The sequence below is a fragment of the Salvia miltiorrhiza genome, chromosome 6, assembly GCF_028751815.1.
Source record: "Salvia miltiorrhiza cultivar Shanhuang (shh) chromosome 6, IMPLAD_Smil_shh, whole genome shotgun sequence".
Lineage (NCBI taxonomy): Eukaryota > Viridiplantae > Streptophyta > Magnoliopsida > Lamiales > Lamiaceae > Salvia > Salvia miltiorrhiza.
Genome location: NC_080392.1, coordinates 18,816,839 through 18,833,922, shown reverse-complemented (window position 1 = coordinate 18,833,922; position 17,084 = coordinate 18,816,839). Strand labels below are relative to the sequence as shown.

General features: G+C 36.2%; 1 protein-coding gene across 3 annotated transcripts; it reads left to right on the top strand.

The window, feature by feature from the left end:
* The first annotated feature begins 3,880 nt into the window (after positions 1-3,880).
* Positions 3,881-16,389, top strand: LOC130990315 (DExH-box ATP-dependent RNA helicase DExH3-like). 3 transcript variants are annotated; one of them, XR_009090920.1, is made up of 20 exons: positions 3,881-4,366; positions 4,647-4,801; positions 5,125-5,212; positions 5,407-5,646; positions 6,607-6,702; positions 8,918-9,106; positions 9,218-9,377; positions 9,464-9,594; positions 9,800-9,967; positions 10,059-10,331; positions 12,154-12,348; positions 12,442-12,645; positions 12,772-12,841; positions 12,942-13,090; positions 13,962-14,267; positions 14,570-14,629; positions 14,741-14,893; positions 14,978-15,088; positions 15,254-15,870; positions 15,953-16,389. XR_009090920.1 is itself a non-coding variant. In XM_057914534.1 (19 exons), exons 1-19 carry the CDS (start codon positions 3,998-4,000, stop codon positions 15,731-15,733), a joined length of 3,597 nt encoding a protein of 1,198 aa, XP_057770517.1. In that variant the 5' UTR covers positions 3,881-3,997; the 3' UTR covers positions 15,734-16,389. The 3 variants fall into 3 exon arrangements, 1 of the variants encoding a protein (XP_057770517.1); XR_009090919.1 differs by having other exon boundaries at positions 15,950-16,389; XM_057914534.1 differs by having other exon boundaries at positions 15,254-16,389.
* Positions 16,390-17,084: the final 695 nt, after the last annotated feature.

Sequence of the window (17,084 nt, the reverse complement as noted above, 5' to 3'; positions counted from 1 at the left end):
TACCTCCAGATTCTGGATAAGCTTGCAAAAAGAATTGGGGACGAGATTGAATTTTAGTAAAACTTTCCACCCATAGACCGACGGTCAGTCCGAAAGGACAATTCAAACTTTAGAAGATATGTTAAGGACAGTTGTGCTAGATAGAGGAGAAGATTGGGAGCGTGTGTTGCCACTAATCGAGTTTGCTTATAACAACAGCTATCAAGCAACTATCGCTATGGCACCTTATGAGGCGTTATACGGGGAAAAATGTAGATCGCCGCTTTACTGGGATGAAGTGGGCGAGAGAATAATTTTGGGGCCAGATACAGTAGGCGAGATGATCGAGATTGTCCGTCAGATTCGACAGCGTATTAAAGAGGCCTAGGATAGACAGAAATCTTATGCCGACAAACGCCGAACCGACTTGCAGTTTGAGTGTGGGGATAAAGTCTTTCTAAAGGTTTCTCCCTCTAAAGAGATTATAAGATTTGGTGTGAAGGGTAAGCTTAGACCCCGTTTTATAGGTTCCTATGAGATCTTAGAAAGGGTGGGCCCAGTAGCTTATAGGCTGGCGTTGCCGCCAAGCCTTGGAAATGTGAATAATGTGTTCCACGTGTCGCAGTTGAGGAAATATGTTTATGATCCAAAGCACGTGATCCAAAAGGACGACGTTATCCTCAGCCCAGATATGAGCTATGAAGAGAGACCCGAATCCATCCTAGATCGAAAAGTTCAAGTACTAAGGAATAAGTCGATACCCTTAGTAAAAGTCCTTTGGAAGCATCATGATCAAGAAGAGGCGACATGGGAACTCGAGTCTAGCATGAAGGAGAAGTACCCAGAATTATTTTCCGAGGTACAAATTTCGGGACGAAATTTCTTGTAAGGGGGATAGTATGTCATACCCCGACTTTTAATCACCGATTAAAGGCTTAATTATTAATAATTAGGGTTCGGCATCCATTAATAAAATTGGTTTTGTTTATCCGTTGTGATTTTATTATTTTATATGTGTGATTGATGCGCTTGATTTATATATATATATATATATATATATATATATATATATATATATATATGATTTGAGTTCATTTGAGATTTAAGGATTTAATATGAATGTGTTGCATGAGTTTTTTTTTCAAGTTTGAGTGTATTATATGAACCACGTGGATTTTTACTTGTGCATAAATTCATGAATTTTTCTTAATGGAATGCTATTTTATTTTTTTATGATCAAGGATTTTTTTTTAAAAAAAGATCATCTTTATTGGTTAAAAGTTATGAGTTTTATTAAGTGATTTTATCTCATAGCCACCCACTTGCATGATTTTATTCCTTAAATCACCAATTACGTTATTTTAATACTTTAACTACTAAATATCTACTCATACTTATCCAAAAGCTAGCTTACCCATTAAGACTCTCTCACTAATCTCCTAAATTATCATTTTCTCTTCCTCATACTCCCCACTTACGGCTCTTCCAAAAATTTCCAAATCAATACATTGTTTCAAGTTCCAAATCAAGGATCAAGGTGTGTAAATTTCATTCATTTCCTCCATTAGTATTCCAGATTATGCTTCTTACAATCTGTTAATATTTACGCAGACTCCAACAACACCAACAACGCCAAGGTTCTTCCTAAATCATTTTCTCCTTATTTTGTAAATTCCAAATCAACCAACAGAGCCACCAACAAATTCACACGCACACTTAATCATTATATTTTTCTAAGTATTACAATTACAGTGGAAAATACAGATATGATTTTATCATGAAAAGAAAAGAACAGTATTCGAAAGCCCAAAAATTTGTTGCTTGTGCTTGTAAACATGAATTGGGATTTTTGGGTTGGGGTTCTTGTTTCCCCTGTCCTTGTGCGTGTGAGAGGGAGGTGAGGGCAGCCGGCGGCTGCTCAAGGCCGGCAACAGCGCGGCGGCAGAGCCGTCTTTCCCTTTTTCTTTTACTATCAAACGAGAGGGCAGAGAGTAGAGAGAGATGATTAGGGCTTTAAAAAAAAAGATAAGGGAGAACAGGGGAGGAAAGAGAGAAAAAAGAGAGAGAGCTTATCTTTTTGACGACGCGGCGGTGGGAGCACCGGGCTGTTCCTGCTCTACCGGAAAAGAAGAAAAGAAATGGGAGAAAGGTTAGAGCTTTATTTCAAAACAAAATGGGAGAAAGAGAAGGGGGATTCACAGATTCTAAAATTTAGAAATGAGAAGGGAAGACTTACACTAGGGTTTTCATACCGTATGAAAGACGTATAAGATAGTGTTGATCACTGCTCTAAATTGTTGCAGAGTTTCCGGCGGATCCGTTCTCGTTTCCAACCAACGGACGTCCGGTCCGGAGTCGGAGAATATGTTGGTGTTGCCCCGTAGTTCCTTCACGCGAGATTTTAAGGTCAAGGAAAAAATGAAAATCGCGCCAAACTTCATGGATTTTTACGCTATTAGATTAGACGCAAAACAACGTCGTTTAACTTCTAATTAATCTACTCAGCATAAGTGTGCCACGTTGGTGACACGTCATCTAATTAATGGTCGAAAAAGTCACTAAAGGAAAAACGAGAATCAGAGCAACGATCATGGATTTTAACGAGAAAGTTTGAGGTCATAGGAAAAATGCGAAATAGACGAAACTACATGGATTTTGACGCTATTTGCCTTTTTCTATTTTTATATAATAAAATACTACCTTATCTATCCTACCTAAGTTGATCAATTTTTTTTCGGTACGAGATTTAAGAAATTAGTGTTTTGTGTTTAAAGTGTATTTAATAATAAAATGAATAGAGTAAATAAAGTGAGAAAGTCATTTCATATAAGAAAATTAATCAATTTAGTTGGCAGTTAGACGGTCAAAAAATGAATATTGATCAAGTTAATTGGAACAAAATTAATTAAAATTTTATTAATTCACTATTAATAAGTGAGATATTTGCTGTAAAATACACGAACTTTCAGTAAATTTTAGTTTTTCCCATAACCTTTAAAATTTGAAAAAAATACACCACCTTTCGATTTTTTCTGATTTTTCCCACGTGTATGAAATACTTCCAAATAGAAGCTGAATTCAGGACTTTTGACTTAGATTTTTTGATACCTAAGCGTGACGGATAATAATGATGACATAATAAAGTCGATGCATTGGCTTAAGTATTAATAAATGTAAGTCAAAAGCCCTAAAATCACCATCTATTTGAGGTATTTCATACCTATGAAAAAAATCAGAAAAAAAATTTGGAAGATTGTGTATTTTTTTGTCAAATTTTACAATCAGGAAAAAAATCAAAATTTACTTAAGGTTGACGGCAAATATCCCTAGGGGTGAGCAGAAACCGAACCGAACCGAACCGAACTGGATTGGTGCGGTTCGGTTCCAATTCTATTGGTTCGGTTTTGAAAAGTAAAAACCGAAAATTTTCGGTTTGGTGTCGGTTTCCATTTTTTGGTTCGGTTTTAAACCGAACCGAACCGATACATATTAATATTTTATTATATATAATTATTTTATAATATATAATTATTTTTCTAATTTTTTAACCTAAAACTAAAACCCTAATTCACAATTATAATATATAATTATTTATCATGTTTATGTTGTGGGGATTTGACATTTGAAATTTGTGTATTTTACATTATTTTACAATTTTTAATTGGTATTTTTGAAAAAAATAAAATAAAAAAATTGCATTTTTCGGTTCGGTGAACCGAACCGAAACCGATGGTTTTATCGGTTCGGTTCCGGATCCCCAATTGGTGCGGTTCGATTTCAATTTTAACCATCGATTCGATTTTCGATTTTAAGTTTTTGGTTCGGTTTTGCACCGAACCGAACCGATGCTCACCCCTTTATATCCCTTAATAAATTGGGCGCAATGCTATTACTACCAACGAGTGAGCGGCATGAAACCAGGTGTTACCTTACCTCCTTAAACCCTAACGACAATTCCCACACAGCATCAACGCCATGTCTTTTCACATACAACACATACTGCTTATGACGTATTAGCATGCCTTTCTCCTCCATGTTCCTCCAAAATTTCTTCAAACCCAAGCTCACAGCTATGTCTCTGGCCCATCTCACATGTCCCACAAAATCGTGGTCCTCCGCTGTCACGGCGTACCGCAGGCTTCACAATTTGTACCCAAGAACTCAAAGTAGGAATCTGCTGACAGGCTTCGTTTTTTCCTGCTATGCTTCATCTTCATCTTCGTCTTCGTCTTCGTCTTCTGTTGTGGTGAGGCGCAGCAGAAATGCTGCTTCTACGTTTTCTTCGCCACAATTTTATCAGCACAATTTGGGCTACGGAAGGTTTGCTTACGATGAGTATGCGTCCGAGGAGTCCGACTGCGAAGTCCAGTCTTCGTCGAAGCAATTGGTAAAATTTGCCCATGAAATGCTGATTCAAAATTTCAGTTTCTTTTATTCATCAATGTGGAAAGGCTATATTTTTTTTACTCGTCTTGTACGTTTTTCCGCCTTTCCCTTTTCTTTTCGGGAACTTTTTATTAAAATTAGTTTGGCTTAAGGGAATAGTTTAAAATGATTCTCTTAAGTTGAGAGAGATTCTCTTAATGGAGCTCCAATTTGGTAGAATTTTAATAAATTGGCGGCATTGTATATCTATAAGTTTGTGATTCTTTTTATTTCATTGCCAGGGTTCTTCCACACTCGATAATGTTGAAGATTGGCAATGGAAGTTGACTACACTTTTGCGTCGTAAAGATGAGCAAGAGATGGTTTCGAGAGAGAAAAAAGACCGGCGTGATTTTGAGCAGCTCTCAGCTCTTGCAACAAGAATGGGGTTGCACTGGTACTTGAAGGATATCTAGTCTATATATGTGCAAGCGCAGACTTACCATATATAGGAGTATTATTTTGCTTGAGATAGTTTCTAAAATGAATATGCAGAAATAGGTCCTTGAACTTTCATAGTTTCTGTCGTAGGGGTCCTTAAATTCTCACTTGGCTCAGTTAGGTTTACTAAATTTTGGGTCCTCACACCTGTATTATGACTAATAACAAATTAATAGTCTTATATCAACTAAATAAAAGTTTGAAGACCCAATCACAGAAAGTTTAAGGATCTGTTCATGCATAATTCATTTCTAAAATGTCTCTCTTTTCTATTTGCAGTCGTCAGTATGACAGAGTAGTTGTTTTCAGTAAAGTTCCACTGCCAAATTATAGATCTGATTTGGATAGCAAGCGTCCTCAGAGGGAGGTATACCTTATTACATAAAACCCTTTCCATTGATAATTTATTTGTGTCATATTACTATTCTAAAAACATTGATGTTCCCTCTTCTGAAAATTATTTGGCTATGAACGGCATCTGCAACATCTAGACCAAGTTTCCAACTCTAGGTGGTAATTGCATGATTTGTAGTTAACATGCATATGTATTTCTTTTGGCAGGTGGTGTTACCATTTGGGTTACAAAAGGAAGTAAATTCTCATCTCAGGGCACACCTTGCTAGAAAGGCAGTGAACAAAGAAAACCTTCATAATGCTTATCCAGCATCTAATGTGGGTCAGAGTCAGTTAATTGATGAAGGACTTGAGGAGCAGGAGGTATCCTCAACCAAAAGTGTTATAGCTGAGAGGATTCTTCAGCGAAGGAGCTTGCAGATGCGCAATAAACAACAAGATTGGCAAGTTAGTGTGATCCAGATTTGTGCTATTTTCTAGTTATATCTATGCACTACTGTACCTATTGCTAATTTGCTATATGTATCTTCCATTCAGCATTTTATATTTTTATAGTTGCTCTCTATCATGAGCATACTGGTGCCAGAAATTGATTTTCTTATAGTTGGATTCCTATCCCATAGGTCTGATGTGTATTATTACACTTAATTTTTTGCTGACAGTTTTGCTTTAAGATAGTCACATGAAATGTTTGTAAGGCCCTCTAGTTTCTTGTGCATTTAAAGAAAACCATTCTCTTAAAATGATAACCTTTTTCTCTTTAATACGTGTGCTGAATCAGTTGCTTGTTTGCTAAGCTGAAAAAAGAGATTGATAGATGGATAATTCTAATGGTCAAGTAACCCCTGAATTATACCAAATATTTAGGTAAATGATGAGGTTAATTCATAGTAATGATTGATGTCTTACTGCTGAATCATTTTTTAGCTTGTTCACTATGCATATAAGAGATTTGTAGATGGATCTTTCAGATGGGCTAGTAGCCCTTGAATTATATGAAATATTCTCTACACAGGTATTGTGCGTAAGCTATATAGATATTAAGGAAAATAAATATAATCTTATTATGAATATATATCTGTTTGTTATAAATATAAAAAATATCACACTATTCCTTATATATTCATGAATTTTTACAGCTTACTGAATTTTTATTATTAATTTAGTCTCTCTCTCTCTCTCTATATATATATATATAATTGAAAATCAATATATTAATTATCTGATTAAACCCTTTAATATTAAAATATATGTAAATACACAATTGCAATTTTTGATTTTCAATATATTAATACGCGACTAAAAGGATATAATCATATAGTATGACTCTGGTCGGTTGTTGACAAAAGTATGTTTCCTTGAAGGACATAAAATGATAGTAATATTTACTCTGGTTGCATGGTACAGGAATCTTTAGAAGGTCAGAAGATGCTGGACTTCCGGAAAAGTCTCCCTTCTCATGAAGCGAGAGAGACATTATTGCACGCTATTTCTCAAAATCAGGTACTTGATTGTTGAATTGAATAGTTTTTAGGCGATTCATTTGGGCTTATGTTCTTCGATTGGTCCATCCTTTTATGCATTTTGAATTTCTCTTGCTGACTCACCTCCTCCAATGCCTCTCATGCTACCAAATGAACATAATACAACCCTAAGGTATTAGTTAATAATAAATTGATATTTGTATATGACTTGACATTGGTTTGTGAATTGATCTTTGATACAATGACGATAGTGACGTGATTGTTCTGAGGCCAATCTACTGTGTTCATTGAATTTTTCAGGAAAGTAACTTCAACAGGTTGTTTGGTAAGTCCTCTTTTGCAGGTAGTTAGAAAGTTAAGTGGTATGTTCCGCTTAAAACTAGTTTTAGGTCCCACAGTGGAAAAAGAGCGGTACTGCTGGTGGGCCTTCTTTTGGTCTCCTTGTGAGAATGGTAGAGGACTACAAAAAAAGAAGGTAATATGAGATTGATGTGGCTCTGGGGGCGGGGACCGTGGGGTGGGGCAATGTTTAGGAGGGTGAGGTTTTTGACTTTGTGGTGGCATCCCCAGGACTTTTGTGCTTCACTCTGTGCTGATTCTGGTTCCTCCACTGGTTGAGTCAAAATATCGAAGTAATTAATTTATTATAGAAGTACTCAGTTATTTAGCTGTTTGGCTAATTAAAAAAAATCCCCTATAACCATTTTGTCTTCTATAAAGACATTACTACCCCTGCTGGTACAAACTGCTGTTCCTGCCTAGATGTCAATGCGCAGTGCCTCAAGCTTCAGCTGTTCGAGGGACAGTGACTCGAGCTTCAGGTAGCGTCACTTGAGCACCCTTGACCTGAGTGACTTAGGTGGAAATCATGGTAATAGAGTCCAAATTGACTATTAAACATTTCTGCATAATCTAAATGGATATTCCTATTAAAGCTTCTGCTTTAATCCAGTATACTTTGTTTGATCTTTTGCTCTTTTTGTAATACTAGTTACCAATTTAGCAAAATTGCAGATAATTATAAGTGACATCTAGTAGTACAGTAATCTGCCTGCACGACCACTAGCACGTTTTGCCCATTGATATATGAAGATGTCTGCCACTTTTTTCTTAATATATAAACCTTAATACATGCCCTACCATAGCAAATCCTTGACACGTGTCCTTGCCAGGTCTTCTCGCAGGAAACTGTGTCTTGAGTTTCTTTTGTCACCTTAATAGTTTTACAATTATATCTTGATGTGATATTCCGACGCCTAAAAGCTCACGGGTCATGCTGCAGTTTGATATGAAAATATATACATAAGCTGATATTTTCCATATATATTGAAAACAATATGGGATTTCAGATGTCAGGTATAACTATAAAACTGTTAAAAAATTGAGTATCAATTTGTAATTTATTAAATGTTGGAACATTATTATAAAAAAATATTAGGACCTCAACTAAACTGATGCTTTCCATTTATTAATGACCACATACCTAATATTCCTATTCCTCTATTATGTGGATAAATATCTCACTTTTCCAACCATATCGACCAAAAACATTTTTAGCTTTATCTTTATAAAATGTTCGATAAAAAAAGAAAACACAAGATTAATGTTGGAATAGCTAATACTTTGGGTTGAGGAAGGAATGGCTATCCCTAATCTAGTAGGAGTGGTAGTTCCTAAGAAAAACTTATACCAAGCAAAGGAATAGAATGGGGATAGGAATGACCATTCCATTCCTTTCTCCATTTCATTACCAAGCAACTCCTTATAGTCAATTTGTCTTAGCTTATTGGAGAGACTTAGAGGTTAAGAAAGCTGTTTGTCGAGGGGGTAGGTTGGGACGGGGCCAAATAACTTAAAAAAAAAAAAAAAAAAATCTTATCACATAGATTGAAGTGAGTCCCCTTTTTTGTGCTTTAGTAAAGGAATAGAGTTGAATATGGAATCAATTAATCAAGAGACAACAAAAAGTCTCAACAACCTAGATAAATTTTATGCTCATTCCCTGCAATTCCTTGGATTTTAAATCCTCATTCTTGGTGCAGGCAGTTAGGTTAATTATTTTCAGCGTCAAATTTGCATGTGTTCCTCTCTCTAGGTCAGTTTACAGGATCATCATATTCCGGTATAACAATATTATCTTGAACAGGCATATGAATATGTTGAAATCACTTTTTTAAGGCAAGGCAAGTTATTATGTAGATCATTCTGAGCTTGGTTGCAATTTGCTTTTGTAGGTTGTTGTTGTCTCTGGTGAAACTGGCTGTGGAAAAACTACCCAATTACCACAATACATCTTGGAGTCTGAAATTGAGGCCTCTCGAGGAGCTGCGTGTAGTATTATCTGCACCCAACCCAGACGAATATCTGCTATAGCTGTTGCTGAGAGAGTTGCTGCTGAGCGTGGTGAGGAAATAGGAGAATCTGTAAGTCTCTTGCATGTTTCTGATTGAAATTGTTCTCTCATGATTATGTAACAGATATGTATGTATTTATCTATATATAATATTATAATTTATTTTGTATTGCATTTGAAGGTTGGTTATAAAGTTCGCCTAGAGGGAATGAGAGGGAGAGATACTCGTCTCCTTTTCTGTACTATTGGTATCCTTTTAAGGAGATTATTGGTTGACAGAAATTTAAAAGGTGTAACTCATGTTTTCATTGATGAGATTCATGAGCGTGGAATGAATGAAGGTATATGTTTGATTGCAATTTTTGTGTATTAACCAATTTCTTAATTCTTGTATTCTTTGTTCTCAATATGATCCATTTCATTGCAGACTTTCTTCTAATTGTACTGAAGGATCTTCTTCCTCGTCGACCTGAATTAAAATTGATTTTGATGAGTGCTACCCTAAATGCTGAACTTTTTGCTTCCTACTTTGGTGGTGCTCCAGCAATACATGTTCCAGTGAGTTATTGTTTGACTAATGAATGCCCAAAGGGGTAGCCTAAAGTTTCTTAATTTTATAACAGGGACTTTCCCTTTTATCCTATGTGGAAAGTTGCTGTGCTTTATTAATAAATTATTTTCTTCCATTCATGGTTGCTTTCCCACATACCCCCCCCCCCCCTCCTGATCCAATAGCTGATTCAGTATTTTGGTCAATTATCAGGGATTTACATACCCTGTTCGGAATTACTTTTTGGAAAATATTCTAGAGACGACTGGGTACAGATTGACACCATATAATCAAATTGATAACTATGGTCAAGACAAATTATGGAAAATGCAGAAGCAGGGTCTCAGGAAAAGGAAGACTCAGATAGCTTCAGCTGTTGAGGTATATTGTTTTTTTTAGAATCCAATCATGCATCTTGGTTGCCTACCTTTTTACTGATTCTGTTATGGTTCGTCTTTTAATTTTGAAACAGGAAGCTCTTATGGTTGCTGATTTTAGGGAGTACAGCCCTAGAGTTCGGGAGTCACTCTCTTGTTGGAATCCTGATTCAATTGGCTTTAATCTCATTGAGAATGTGCTCTGTCATATTTGTCGCAAAGAAAGGCCTGGTGCTGTATTAGTGTTTATGACTGGTTGGGATGACATAAACTCTTTGAAACAGCAGCTTGAAGCTCATCCACTGTTGGGAGATCCAAGCAAAGTTTTGTTGCTTGCATGCCATGGTTCCATGTCCAGTGCAGAACAGGTTACTTCAGAGATCCTTTCTATGTAATAGTTGTTAAATTATATGTGCAGACCACACTCGTACGTGGCATAATTTAATGGGTTTCCTAACAACTTATTCTTAATGTGGAGGGCACTTTACCGAAGGGTAGATATTGGACATAGAATCACGAGTCTCTCTCTCTCTAAGGAGGCGTCTTACAAGGTGGTTGATGCAGGCTGTTATACAGCTGTTATAAATATATAAACTTAGTAATCTTAAACAACGCCAGTTCATGTTTATTCTTCTAATTCAAATATGTGGATATTGGAAAGAAAGCCCTATTCTAAATTTCTGGTTAGGATGCTGAAACTAATAATTTTTCTAGCAATGCTTAAATTTTCTTTTCCTTTTAGGCTTGGTTGGTGCCACTCTATCTTCCGTAATAGCGTATGATAAAATTGCATGTCAAAGTTCTTTATTGCATTATTTTACCACTGTGGATGTATTATAGGAAATGAACCTCTGCTGTCATGCTAGAAAAAAAAATATTTATTGTTATTATTTATTTAATTCTAACGCGAGAACATGCAGAAGGCATTACTATCAGCATTTAAAAGTTTACAAAATAAACGATTGTTAGCCTATGCTCATTTCCTGTCATAATGTTCACTGCTTTCTTTTTTCTTTTTTAGGACATGCTAACTACATGTAAAGCCATTGTCTTTTTTGAATGATTGTAGCTTTTAGAAGTCGTATTGATTGTACAATACGGTTACAGGCTTAAAGTCTCGAATTGCTGAGGCACTAATTGATAGTAAATTTCAGTTGCCATCTCTCAATGTACTCTATATTTGCCTTGTTGTATGATATATAATTGTAGTCAGTGAAACCTAGTTGAGTTAAAGGTGACTTTTTGTTATCTTTTCATGTTGGGGTAGGTTCTCATTATAGAACTGCTAAGGACTTTTGGGCACAAAATATTATTTGTCCCTTAGCCATAAAATGTGCATGTATTGCATTAAATACATATGGCTTTCAGATGAAAGTTAACTGTAATATTTTCATAATCATTCAATTGATCTTGTCCATTTGATGATGGGACGTTCAATGATTTATGAATCAGATTTTCAAGTGAGTTTTTAATTTTTATTCACTTGATAAGCTTTTGGTTTTCATAAAATCATTGGACACAGAAGTTAGATATGTCTTTTCCACATTTATACTTTCGACATTAACTGGGGGGCAGAGTTTGATCTGGCAAGTTATTTAGCTTATCCAGTATGTGAAAGAGAGCCCAAAATGTGATGCATTTGAGGAAGGGGAAGATGGACTGATGCGTCCTGTCTCCTGTTCTGTCCACTCTATCTTCAGTTATTTTGTTAGAAGTACTAATTTGTACTGATAACTAAAAATTCTGAAAACAGTTTAAGTTATCGAATCAAATGTGTTTGAACTTTCAATTTCTCATATTTTTATCAAAAAGGTTCTTTATTTTCTTATGTGTTTTAAAGATTAAGATTGGGACTCTTCAAATTTATCTATTTATAAATAAAAGGTATTTGTAAGGATAAAAGATAAGGAAAAGATGTGGGGCCATGTTCTAAAAAGGTGAGTGCCATACTTTTGATAGACACCAAAAATGGCAAAATTGCCATACTTTTCATGGACGGAGTGAGTATTCTGGATTTGACACACAAATCCTGAAAATACACATAGTTGAGTTCAACTGTACCAAATAACTACAATAAGAGAATTGAAGCTTAAACTTGCCCAAATCACCTCTCTCTTCGCTTATCTCTCTTAGCCTTGGAGAACCATTTTATCTAACACATTAATCTCGTTCTTTTACTGTGGAGAACAGAAATTGATTTTTAATAAACCTGAAGATGGAGTCAGGAAGATTGTTCTGGCAACAAATATGGCTGAAACAAGTATCACAATAAATGATGTCGTTTTTGTGGTTGATTGTGGGAAAGCAAAAGAGACTTCTTATGATGCTCTGAATAACACTCCTTGTTTGCTTCCTTCCTGGATCTCGAAGGCTTCTGCTCGCCAGGTATATCCATTACTCAGCTGTTTGATATGAAACTGTTTGAAGAAATAAATGCAGTTAAATATCAACATGGATACTTCTAATGTCATGTATCAGAGGAAAGGCAGAGCAGGCCGTGTTCAACCTGGAGAGTGCTACCATCTATATCCCAGATGTGTGCACGATGCCTTTGCAGATTATCAATTGCCAGAACTTTTGAGGACACCTTTACAATCTCTATGCTTGCAAATCAAGAGCCTGCAGCTTGGAAGCATCTCAGAGTTCTTAGCTAAGGCCTTACAGCCACCTGAACCGCTCTCGGTAAGCTTAATTGAATACCAGCCTTTATGTGTAACCCTTCATTCCTTGGCTGTGCATTTAACTCAAGGTTAGTTGCTGCCTTTTGTGGTTGTATTTTATTATATTCATATATGATCTGTTTCTCAGGTTCAAAATGCTGTTGAGTATTTAAAGATGATTGGGGCTTTAGATGAAAAAGAAAATCTGACAGTGCTCGGTAATATATATCAGTTCTTACTAATAATATACAGTCGTGATTTCTTGTTAAGAGATTGCAATCCGTTGCTTTGTGATGATGATATGCTTTCATATTGCAGGACGCCACTTGTCGATGCTTCCAGTTGAGCCAAAGCTCGGCAAAATGCTCATATATGGTGCTATTTTCAATTGCTTGGATCCAATAATGACCATTGTTGCTGGCCTAAGTGTTAGAGATCCATTCTTGATGCCATTTGACAAAAAAGACGTAAGTAGCATAATAGTTTAAGATGTATGCTTTAGTAGCTTTGTTTGTAAGGATTGAGCATTGGACATTGGACATTGTTAGAGCAAAAGAGTAGAAGTCCACTCAGTGGAACTGCTTTTGCCCTTTATGTTTAAAAATGTTTGAATCTCTTCCAATTTCATGAGTATATTTCTTCAGTTTAGGGATTAGTCCTAGTGTGGAGTTCCTTGATGGCTGATTATGGTGAAGTGTTAACAACTTTTACTAAGCTGTTTTCTTTATGCATGTAGCCATGTAGGTTCTTAGTGCTTTTCTAAATTCTTCCAGAATAATTTGTCTCTGAAAATTGAATCTCTGTATGTATAGGCTAGTTCAGTGCACGGTTTTATGCTTTCTGTTGGGTTTGTGTTATATGTGTTGTCTCAATTAGTGCTAGACCTTTAGCTTCAACGTTGTAGAAAGTAGAGTTAGGGAGGGTTGATTGAGTTTTCAGCTCTGAAGGGATAGTTATCAGATTTTGGACCCTGACAAAGAGTGGTGTTATTGCACTATATTGTGGCGATCTTAATTTTCTTGGGGTAGTGTTGGGGGGTGTGAGGAGTTGGCATCTGAGCGTAGTTCAAGATATTTTCTATACATAGATCTGGAAGCCCCAACAGTGGCAATAAATAAATATGTATGAGTTTAGCTTATAGCACATCCGGTGATAATGTAGTGTTCAACTTTTTACTATGGCATTTGAATGCGCTTCTTGGTTTCTTTTTCATTAGGTTTTTCTTCACGAGAACATCTTTACACTATCTCAGTATACCCTGCCTGCTCAGGACACAGTCAGTTAACTTTAAAGGCAAGCTAAATGAATAACTTGGTAATCTCTTTTAACTTCTTGCAGCTTGCTGAGTCTGCAAAGGCCCAGTTTTCTGCTCGTGGCTTCAGTGACCATCTTGCCCTGGTCCGGGCCTTTGATGGTTGGAAAAATGCTGAAAGGGAGCAGTCTGGCTATGAATATTGCTGGAGAAATTTTCTATCTACACAAACTCTAAGAGCCATTGATTCTCTAAAGAAGCAGTTCCAGTATCTGCTCAAAGATATTGGTTTAGTTGAAAATTTTGAGAGTTGTAATATATGCAGTCATGATGAACATCTTGTTCGTTCTGTTATATGTGCGGGTCTGTTTCCTGGAATATGCTCTGTTGTGGTGAGTAAATCATTCATTATTTCTTGGTCCCATTTCTCATATCCAATTTGTATACTGTAGTGTGGATGCTGAGAATGTGAGATTGCTTGGGTTAATCTCTCAATAGATTTAGTTTAAACCTACTTATGGATGCATATTTTTCTTCACGAAATCTATTTAGAATGTGGTTTGTGGTTACTTTACTTTGATATAAACTTCTAGTTTTTTTCTGTGGGCCAGTTTTTTTTCATTATCTCATAGTTTTTGGCTTTTATCTGGTACTAGTGTGGGTGTTAGAACTAATTGGAAGTATATTGATGCAGAACAAGGAGAGGTCAATATCATTAAAAACAATGGAGGATGGTTCGGCGCTTTTGCATTCGGTCAGATAATTCAGCACATATCATTGAATGCTTTGGCGGATTGCTTTATTGTTTTGATATTTTTATTTTCATGTTCTGCTTGTATTAATGATTCCATATGCTCTTGTTCAGAATTCTGTGAACGCCCAGGAAGCCCGAATTCCATTCCCATGGCTTGTTTTCAATGAAAAAATCAAAGTCAATTCAGTATTCCTTCGAGATTCAACTGGTGTATCTGATTCTGTGGTTCTCTTATTTGGAGGAAATGTTTCTAGCGGCGGACTAGTAAATCTACGCTTTCCTTGTTTCTCATGATTATCCTCTTCTCATGATTGCCTCTTTCTCATGTTATTTGCATTATCTTTGTAGGATGGCCACATGAAAATGCTGGGTGGATACATGGAGTTTTTCATGAAGCCAGAGTTGGCTACTATGTATCTTAGCATAAAGAAAGAGCTTGGTGAACTTGTCCAGAAGAAGGTATATTTGGGCTCCGGTTGTTCTATAGTATATCCGTCTGAAGTGTTTATGATCCAATGCTTCAAACTTTGTTCTGTCCTGCATCTTGCTTATGATTGGCATATCTAATTATCTTTTACCTTGTTGTTTTCCTTTTCATCTAATCTCAAGATTATATGGCTGCAGCTCTCTAATCCAAAGCTGGACATAAAGAGTCATAATGAACTTCTAACAGCAGTGAGATTGTTGGTGTCAGAGGACCGGTGTGAAGGTAGATTTGTTTTTGGGCGGCAGATGCCGACATCTGCGAAAAAATTTGAAAAGGAGATTCAATTAGGTTCAAAAAATGTTGGGGGTAGTAATGCAAAATCTCACCTCCAAACCTTGCTCGCTAGGGCAGGACACCAGCCGCCTTCCTATAAGACGAAAGAATTGAAAAACAACAAGTTCAGATCTACTGTTATGTTTAATGGTCTAGATTTTGTTGGCCAGCCTCGTGGTAGTAAAAAAGAGGCGGAGAAAGATGCAGCTGCAGAGGCTCTGACGTGGTTGACTGGTGATAGCCAATCATCTCAAAAAACTGTAGAGTACATGTCTGCCATTCTGAAGAAAAGCAAGAAAAACCAAAACCAAAACCAAGAACATTCTTCTACAAGGTGGAGGTAATTGTTTGTAGTAAGCATGTTTTGACGGAATTGGATCGGTACACCACCATGAGCAGATGGTCTCCATAATTCTAATGGTTCAAAGCAATAGTGTGCTTTGGTTTCATGCTATTACAGGAAGAAGTCGACTTTTTGTTGGTACAGAAGCTTTTGATTCTTATTGGGTGGCTGTTCTCTAATACAGTCAACAGCTCATTCTCTAACCTTCTTGATGCAGCAGTCTGCCCGCATTATCTGTATATATTACTTTCTTATCGACAATGAAGTGGATACAACACCACAAGTGGATTCTTCCATTCCCAGGAGATGTCCTTCCGCCTGGTTGAACGTTCACGAGGTTGGTGATTTTGCATTTCCTGCCAATTTCAAGCATCCTATATGAATTTTATCTGTTGCATCTGGTTATGACTTCTAGCTCCCTTACGATCCGAGTACTTAGATTATCGCGACATTTAAGGTGGAGTTAGGGCTATCCCAGTGGTTGGTTGTATTATATAGGATTTCCTTAGTGTGAAAGAGTAAAAGGTGAATAATACCAAGCATAGTTATTATCATTTAGTCTATTCATTCCTAGCAGTAATTGAGTAGTATGTAATGGTTTTGACATTCGGTATGGCAATACTAAACACCGGCGGCCATGGCTGGTTTTCGTGTTTATATTCTCTTCATTGTTAATGCTGCAGGGTTATAGCGACTCCGGGTATTTGTAAGAAGTTTATGAGGGCTCTTATAATTTGATGAATAATTGCCACATTTTTATCGAATTACTTTTTTGTCACTGTAAGTATGAACCTTGATGAGCAGCTGTTATTTCTCTATGAATTTTGTAGATCTAATACATTCTTTAGAGTTGGCAAATTTAGAATGATTTTAAGCTGTATAAGTAAATGTAAAGTTTTCAGGTGTAGATTTGGTATGATTAGAAATCTAGAGAAAAATAAGATCATTTAGGAATTAAAAAAATCATTTTAACTAAAAAAACTCCCAACTAATCCGATGGATTCTATTATAGGAAAAAGGTCCATCAATCCCTTCTGTTATGTCATTGGGTTCTTGTTGCCCATTCTTTGAATATTTTGCCCAATTAGCTCATTGTATGAATGTATGTTAAAGATTGGAAAATGTAGCTTCGAATTTGGATAATAAAAATTTAATGCAAGTCCATTTTGTACACATTAAAACATCCATTTGAATTTTCATGTCAGAAATAATTTCTTGCTTCCACGTAGGAGTAAGTGTGGATGGAATTTTACAAAATTAAAAGTTTTTTGACCTAGAAAATGGTGTTGGTTAAAAATGGTCAAATTTCAAGGAAACATATTCTACTGAATTCTAAAGCCAAATCTGAAGGT